The following is an 8997-nucleotide window of genomic DNA, read 5'->3' on the forward strand; positions in this document are numbered from 1 at the left end:
TGATGCAGAGAGAGAGAGAGAGAGAGAGAGAGAGAGAGAGAGAGAGAGTTGGAACATGGGAGGCTCAGGCACGTCGTCTAGGTCCCTTAATTTGGCCAGTGGCCACCCGGCCAAAGGCAAAGAAACAGGGTCCCTTATAATTCAGGTTGAAGTCAAAGAAGATGCAATATGGAAGAGCAGCTTGCCATGTCATGCACAGCATGAGAATGCATCGCCTTTAAAGACCATCTGCGTGACCCGCTATCTAGACGTGAAGCCCTTTTAAATATGGCTGAAGTACCCCGGCTGCTGTCTCTGTTGCTCGTGTCGGACCTGGCGCGCTGTTAATCGACCACCTCTATTTATAATAGCTTATAAGACCAGAATGGCACCTGATGTAGTTTCGATAGAGACAGCTGCTGAAGCGCTGCTGTAGCTGCAGTTTGCGCCAATAGCAGCTGATTCGGGTCAATACACTCTCTCTCTCTCTCTCTCTCTCTCTCTCTCTCTCTCTCCTATTGCACTCTCTGCAAGTACGACTACTCCCAAGTCACTTCTACACAACCGAACTAGACACACCTTGACCGTGCCTGCAAAGAAGTTTTGGACAGATTCTCACAATAATTCCCACAGTATGACTTACCTCGGCATATGAGCTTCTGTTCAGGAGGCACCACATACCTAGCTAGGTACGATTGGGGGCAGGGGACCGCCGGCCCCCGCAGGTATGCGGTGCCTCCCGAACAGAAGCTCATGATGTTATGTATAGTATGAAAAACACTGAAAAAGGCTCCCTTTTCCTACATGAGAAAATTTCTAAATCTTCTTGTGGCAGTTTCTTCTCTCTCTCTCTCTCTCTCTCTCTCTCTCTCTCTCTGCCTCTGCCTCTTCGGCTCCAACAAGCACTGGCAGGTGGGTGCTGTTCATCACCTCCTGGCTTGTATAGCTCCATCTCAATCATGATCCAAAGAGGACTTCTCCCTTAACTTTTCAAGAGGACATAGGGGCCTCCAATTCTATGAAAGATGTCATTAATTGTGAGTGTGTTGTCTAGTGGAGAAAAGTGAAGCAAGGGTGTGCTCAAATGTGAAGGTCCCCTACTTCTGCGGTACATAATATGACATTAAAAGAGAATTTTTGTCTTGAAAACCAAATGTATTAGGGGGAGGAAGAACTGTAGGATAGCCATTCACAAATTTTTTTGGACAAATTCTCACAATAATTCCCACACTATGAACTTGTGTGAGGGAGGCACTGCTTACCTTTAGCTAGGTAACAATTGGGGGCAGGAGACCGCTAGCCTGGTGGGGGGGCCGACAGCCGCCCCACCCCCAATCGTACCTAGCTAGGTATCTGGTACCTCTCGAGTGGTCGAAGCTCATGATGTTATGCATTGTATGAAAAACACTGAGAAAGACTCCGTTTCCCTACACGAGAAAAGTTCTAAATCTTCTTGTGGTTATTGAGAAGTGTCAATACACTATATAGAGAGAGCATCTTCCCCTTATGTTTTTTTTCTGCTGTAGTAACTTCTTTAGCACATCTTTTTCAAACCCAAAAATAGAAATAAAAGACGACTTGATCGATAAATATTTCTCATGTTACTAAGTAGGTTGTTTTCTAAATTAAACACACCAAAAAAGCTATGTAGTTTTCTAAAATTGAAGCACAGGATGCTCTTGTTTTAAGCATTTATAGGCATGTAAGAGTAAAATTGCAATTTGTTCTACCCTGACATGGGTAATACATTTATATTTGATGTTCTAGTCTTGGCATCCAAAGAGAAGGATCTCTCTAAATTGTAGTGCAGTATGGTCGAGTTTTCCTTTTGTTCAACTGCATGGTTTTGCTGAAGGAACCATCCAAAGATGGCGCTTAGAATGGTACTTTGTGACTTAGGGATGTCTCCGAAGCCTTACAAGATTCATCTTAGTAAGGGTTTCTGATTACAAGAATCACAAAACTTTGCTAGCTGTCAAAATGCTTTGGTGAATTGGGAGAGGTCCACAATGCACAATCCCTTCTTTTGTAATGCTCCCATGCCTTCTGTTGCCATATCGGTGCCAACATTGAAATTCTGTCACAAAACCAATCAAAGGGTTGAAACTCTATGTACTCCAATACTAATATAGCATACATTCACAAGATGAGACCACACACACACACACACACACACAGACACGTACACATGTATATCTATACTAGTCTATCTATACTAGTATAAAAGGGGGAGGAATTCCGGCTCCCTTTGCCACGTGGCGCTTTTAGGTGAATTTTGACAATTTGTGGGCAACGTCAACCAGGCAAATTTTGAGAGAGAGAGAGAGAGAGAGAGAGAGAGAGAGAGAGAGAGAGAGAGAGAGAGAGAGAGAGAGAGAGAGAGAATTTGTGGGGCGACGTTCAATATAACTTCGCGTGAGTGCTTCAAGTAGTGAGGACGTGCACCTTTAACTCTCACTATTAGTAAATGTATAAATATATACGTGTGTGCATGTAAGTATATGAATATATGTGTGTGTGTGTGCATGTACATGGGCAACATATATCTTTTAGGATTTGAAAACCTCGAGAGGAAAATGAAGATATGTAATTTAGAATGCAACAAAATTAAGATATTACTAGAAATTTTCCAACTTGAAAGGGTAGTACCTGAATTTGTTGCTCGAGGTCCTTGACATATTGTAAAACAAACTTGAGAATATCGTCCTTCTCTTGCAGCTGTATGCAAAATTGCTGATTAGGACATTTTTCACCCATTTTATGATTGAAAGTATTCAAATGTATGCTTGTGATGAAAGAGCTTGAGCACCTCTCACATCTTTGGTGCAATGCTCATTTGATATATATCTATATATGTGTGTGTGTGTATGTATGTGTGTATGGAGAGAGAGAGAGAGAGAGAGAGAGAGAGAGAGAGAGAGAGAGAGAGAGAGAGAGAACATGTGCTTATAGAATCACAACATACTTTATTTGATGTTGCATGAATTTGTATCTATCTAGCATAGCAAATCAACCAAACATCAATACAATGCGACTTCAATGTAGATTCTAGCAACTTAAACACTGAGTGGGGTACTACTTTGTAGGTCTTAGCATTGGAGCTCCCTACGGGGTCGTATGTATAATACCCTATTGTGAGGCACTATTTGTAAGATCTTCAAGCACTCTTTGCCTGCATAAGGACACTATCAGAGGTGGCAGAGTACACTTCTTGTGCCAAAAGGAAACTACCAAGTTTGCAACCATAATGAAACCATTCTATCTCCTTGTGCACTCTTATGTCACAAGAAGATATAGAAATTTTCTCATGTAGGAAAACTGAGTCTTTGTCAGTGTTTTTCATACAATGCATAACATCATGAGCTTCTGCTCGAGAGGCACCGCATACCTAGCTAGGTATGCGATGCCTCCCTCACAAAAGCTCATGATGTCGAGGTAAGTCACAATGTGGGAATTATTGTGAGAATTTGTCCAAAACTTCTTGTGCATGTCTTGTATAGATAATCTATGGTGAGCAACCTTCCTAGCTCACCCCTCCGCGCTATCTCCTTATATACCTCAACTCTAGCTTTCTTTGTTGCAACCTATCCTGAGGGATATGTATTAAAAAGTGGACGTCAATTGCCTGCATTGAATTACACACCCTTTTTTACTCGTGTATATGGTTCCATTCCTTATCATGCCTTGTACAGCCCTCGCCTACACTCATGTGTTACCATATGATAACCCTCAATGAATGCCTTGGGCAATGTCTCCACTTCAACATTCCCTAATTTCCTCTAATTTGTGTGATTGCAAGCGATGACGTCTGGATTAATTCTCACAACAGTGATTGTGGTGGCATAAAGACAATGGGATTTAAAGGCTTTAAAGGCAATGGCAGAAAGACAACACAGAATTATAATTCCTCCCGCTACAGTATAAAAAGAACAAGATTGTGGTGGCATGATCAACGCAATGGGATTTACCTCTGAGCCTGCATGTGGAAGGAGCTGGCGAAGGATGCGGAATCTCAAGTCGAGAGGGTCGATGTCGACGACCTAATCAATATACATATAAAGACTAATTAGCAAGTCCAAGCAAAAAACTCGATCTAGCTAAACTCTAAATACAAAATCAGATTAAGGTTAAATTAAAAGAATGCAATTGGATTAATTTGGACGTACGTGAGCAGAGGGAGAGGTAGGCATATTCTGATTTTCTGCATAGACGACGTTATGGGCATTCTCAGAATCACGCCTTGCATGGAAATTAGTGATCGTATGCAGATTAATATTGCTACTATCGACATAATTGGTTAGGCTCCTAATATTATAACTGTATTCGGTCTCCATTGATTATCTCTACTGCTGCTGTAATGAAAGATAGTTGTGGCGATCTCGTAATTAGGTTTGGATGATTAACAGCTAGAGACGAAGGCGGTGCTATTGATTAAGGCGCTCTGATTAGTGCTGCAAACAAAAGTAGCTTCCGATTGTGTTGTAATATTGGGTTCAAGTAGAAGATACGGGAACATCGTTGGCACTATTTATAACGTGTGTGTGTGTGTGTGTGAGAGAGAGAGAGAGAGAGAGAGAGAGATTGTGTGTGTGTGTGTGCGCCCGCGCGCGCGTTAATATAAGCCGCTCACGTTGTGAAGGATGTGGGGGTTGGTGCATGGGATTGTGAGCTAGCAAACACCTCCACGACCACCTTCAGTTGAAGCCCACTTTCTAATAACCAAACCCCCACTGCCCCTCTCTCTCTCTCTCCCTCTCTCCCTCCCTTCCCCCCCCCAACCCCTTCCTTGCCCATATCTATAATATTCGCTAGGCCCAAATCCCCCAATTAGCCCTCTTTCTTCTCTCTGTTGTCAATATGGAAGGCACGACTCCTAGCTTTCTCCCTCCCTCAAAGCCACATGTACACCTTATAAATTTCTCACTGCCTTTATATATCACAAGGTGCCTATCATTTATTAAAATTTTAAGTTTGCAGAGATTTTTGCTTCTACTTTATCTTTTTGCTTCTATTTTTGCTCCCCCCCCCCCCCCCCCCCCCCCCCCCCCCCCGATGTACATGTGGTGTGGTGTGGCGCAACGCATTTGCCCCCTCCAAAAACTTCTTGTGTACAATAAGGAAGATTTTCTAATAGTAAGCACCATACCCTTTACCATGTGGAGCTCTATACCAATCTCTCTTGAGAGTAATCGATCTCTAGTCGTTAGTTTGATTGGTCTAGTTACAGTACTAAAACTTATCGTGCTCTTCTTCTTTTGGGATTATAACAGGTCACGAGTTCAAGACTCTATGGATACATCTTTGAGGTCTCTTGGGAGGGTTCCTATAAAATTAAAATTTCCTACACACACACACACACACATTCAAATACATTAAAATTAGGAAAGGTCTCTATGGAAGGGGGGGGGGGGGGGGGGGGGGGGGGGGTGGGGTTTGGAGGAGCTCTTCTTCCACCACCTACTTTCCTACCTACACATTGGAATAGCTAGCTCTCTCTCTCTCTCTCTCTCTCTCTCTCATTCACACAAATATTTGTCTCTAAGAGTGCCACATGGGCAATCCACAAGTCTCTCTCAGGCTCTCTCTCTCTCTCTCTCTCTCTCTCTCCGTCTCTCATACATTCAAATGTTCCTCCCTTCATCCCTCTCACATTGCCACATGGACTATCCACAAGTATTCTCATTATTTTAAGATCACATGGATGGTTGCCCTTATTTGTAAATGTGCTTGACCTTGACCGTATGTGCAAAACTCAAATCCCTTGTTGGCCTTTGACTCTCACGTGCCATGTTTGTATGTTGTTGGAGCACGTTTGAAGAAGTGTGTGCCACCCGAACTCGTTTCCCTACCTCCACATTTTTTGAAATCCCCAAATTCTTAGAGTCATTCCCAAGTTCCAAGTTCCAATATCCCATGACTTGCTAGTGGTACATGTCCTCCTTTGTTATTTCATGAAACCCCTTAATCTTGTAGGCCATTTTGCCACGTTATAAGCACAATTTCACTACTACCATATCCAAGACCTTAAAAAACTTATACCATTCATAGAAATTTCCTTAGCAACATGACTGCACGCATGGAGTTGTGTGTGTGTATGTGTGTGTGTGTGTGCATACTTGCCTATGTACTATTATGTGTGTCCGTGCGTGTGTGTGTGTGTGTGTGTGTGCGCGCGCGCGCTTGGATTTCCTAAAAGTCTAAAGCAGTTTTCAAAGGGGTGGATGGAAGAAATATGGATATTTATGTCGCTTTATTCTAGATGTATTCCCAAGAGGCGGGTGCACTGTAATTAACCAATATGCATCCCCAATTTTGAAGCAGGTTAATTAAAGGGTATCTGGGGAGATCCTCTTGAGATTTGAACGAAAAGAGGGTCGGGGGCGGCACGTGGCGGAGAGAGAGAGAGAGAGAGAGAGAGAGAAATGGCATGCGGCACGTGGAAAGAGGAAGGAGATAGAGACAGAAAAATCATCGCCCGTGTACATTGAGATATCATTTGCGCGTGTACATTGAGATGTCATTCTCTCTGTCTCTCGGTACAACGGATGCAAGTCGGGGGACGTTGGGTGCAGTAGGGGACGAGGCGCAAGTCATATGAGGGCACGATGAACTCTCTCTTTCTTTCTCTCTGTCTCTGTCGGTACAACGGTGCGGAGGGGGTGGAAGAGATGGCATGCGCAAGCTTGTGGGCACTGCGATGGAGGAGCAAGTTTGTGAGCGCTGCTCAGTATCTCAGAGGAGGAGGGGGTTTGTGGGCGCTGACCTGGACGGCTTGCGTGAGCGCTGACTAAGCAGGAGCATCTACGTTGATTCGGTTTAATGCACGCCTGGACCCATAATAAACCCAGTATGATAATTCATTTTTTTGATATCTTTATGGAATTAGTGTTGAAGTCATGTATTAGAATATTGAAATTAAAGTCCATAGAAAAAGTTTAGTTTCAATTAAAATTTTTTTAAAAAATGTTTCACCTTATGGAGCGGATATTTTGGAGGTAGCTTTTGACCACTTCGACGGAGAGTGAGAATTTAAAGAAGTTCTGCAAGAATGAAATGTTAATCTTGTTATGTGGAACTTTTACTGTTTGAGCATTCTCTATTTCAATAACTTTTATCTACATTTGGTGCTCTAATAGTGAGTAATTACGTTAATTGACGTTTTTAAATGCCATTTTAGACCTATTTTGGTTGAATTCTATGCTAAATTTAAAGAAAACAATCGTTGGAAAGTGAATGGAGTATAGGAGAGCCTTTTTATTTGGTGGTTCAAGAAAAATGCTTATAAAAGCTTAAGTCACCTTTGATAAAGTTTAGAAGAGTGGGAAAAAAAAGGCTTATGCTGAGATTGTTTTAAAAGCTTTGGCATGGAAACACAAAAGGAGGAGCAATGCTATACTCTATTTGGGCAAAATGCAAGTGACCATGTGGCCTCCACTTAGTGTTAGCTCGTAACTTTCATCATCTAATCTCTCTCTGCACTTTCTAAAAAATTGCAAAAAATTATTGTTCCATAATTCCAACATCCCATGGCCCGGTTGCTAGCGCTACATGTACATTTTTTGCTATGTTTCAATTGCTTGGTAGTTTGCCAGAATGTGGATTTGTTTTCCTTGTTCCAATATCGCCTTAATTTGCTAGTAATGCATGTTATTTATCTTGCTATATCTAAAAAATTCTTGTTTTGTCATTTTTTTTTTCTTTTTTTTTTGGGGGGGGGGGGGGGGGGGGGGCAAATTGCAATGGTGCGTAGGTGTATGTATTAGAATTTAAAAATTGTACAAAGCATCCTCAAGCTCATACCGAGCCTTGAGGTATCTACCGGCCATACCAAGTTAAGAAGGGCTACCTTAGGCAAGCCAATATCCAAGATCACCTATCTATCAAGGCGAGGGGAATGGCTTGGTTCCACTCGTCCAGGTTCCTCCTTTTTCTAAGGGCAGATATCAATTCCCTGATCTCCTTGATAATCTCTGTGAAGCTTGCAATCCAGCACTCAATTTTGAATACTCGACATTTCTTCGCCTTCCAAACATGATGAAAATAGCAAAACCTAATTGTTTGTGTGCAGATTAGTTTTGCTTGACTTTTCACCACCATCCCTCAAAGAACAGATCGTTCTTGTAGAACCATATTTTCCAGGTCGTTTGGACCCTTTTGCATAGCTTTCCTGCTAGGCCACAAATTGCAAGGCATTCCCTCAATAAGTGAGAGAGGTCCTCACTTGCCTTTTTACACCCCGAACATCTATTAGAACCAATATCTTTGGCCATGACCTTCACTCTTGTCGACGGCAGAGGCCCCCATAACACCTCTTCATTGAAGATATATTGCCATGTTCTTTATAGTATGCAAGACATTTGAAAGGTTGACAAGTTATACATCTCACAATTGCATGACTACCTTCATGGAGCAAACCCACATGATTTTTTAAGCATGGTGACCATTGTAATATATTGTGTGTAAAACCGAAATCTCTTGGTAGTTCATGCAATGGCGTGGAAGTTTTCAACACCAAAACATGTAATCAAAAGTAGGCTTTTAATACGAAGACATATAATCAAACCTTTTGACTGTTAGTGGTTCTTTATGTTTCTTGTACAAGGGATACACAACACTATCAATGTTTATTTGCTTTGCCCCCACAAGAATTGCCTTGAAGAATTTTGTAGCATGATTGCACTTCTTTAAAGTATCAAGAACCTGAAGTCCTCCATGACCTCGTGTGTGCTTATTATCTAGGGGGTTAAAATAGCATAAAGATGCTTGATCCCTATTGTACAATGTACAACACCATGAATCGACTTAGAATAACTTTGTTGGAGTCCATTGATTAGATAATTTATTGGGTTAGTCCAGACTTTGTGAGACTAAATTTTTTTTATCGGCCACAAACAAAGAGACATTAGCATCATGGTAAAGGCTGAGAGAACGAAAAGTAAATTAAGGTTATGTATGTCTTCCCCTTTGTGTGTGTGTGAATAGTGTAATGTCCTGTAGAAACAAGTTATAGTTATATTT

The 8997-nt window shown here is 41.8% G+C and overlaps 1 protein-coding gene across 1 annotated transcript; it reads right to left on the minus strand.

The window, feature by feature from the left end:
• Positions 1-1597: 1597 nt before the first annotated feature.
• Positions 1598-4565, minus strand: LOC147427882 (uncharacterized). Its single transcript, XM_086497354.1, has 4 exons — positions 4146-4565; positions 3948-4019; positions 2629-2697; positions 1598-2056 (listed from the first exon to the last, which is right to left on the minus strand). Exons 1-4 carry the CDS (start codon positions 4311-4313, stop codon positions 1955-1957), a joined length of 411 nt encoding a protein of 136 aa, XP_086353480.1. The 5' UTR covers positions 4314-4565; the 3' UTR covers positions 1598-1954.
• Positions 4566-8997: the final 4432 nt, after the last annotated feature.

The sequence above is a fragment of the Adiantum capillus-veneris genome, chromosome 23, assembly GCF_014529385.1.
Source record: "Adiantum capillus-veneris isolate H3 chromosome 23, ASM1452938v2, whole genome shotgun sequence".
NCBI lineage: Eukaryota > Viridiplantae > Streptophyta > Polypodiopsida > Polypodiales > Pteridaceae > Adiantum > Adiantum capillus-veneris.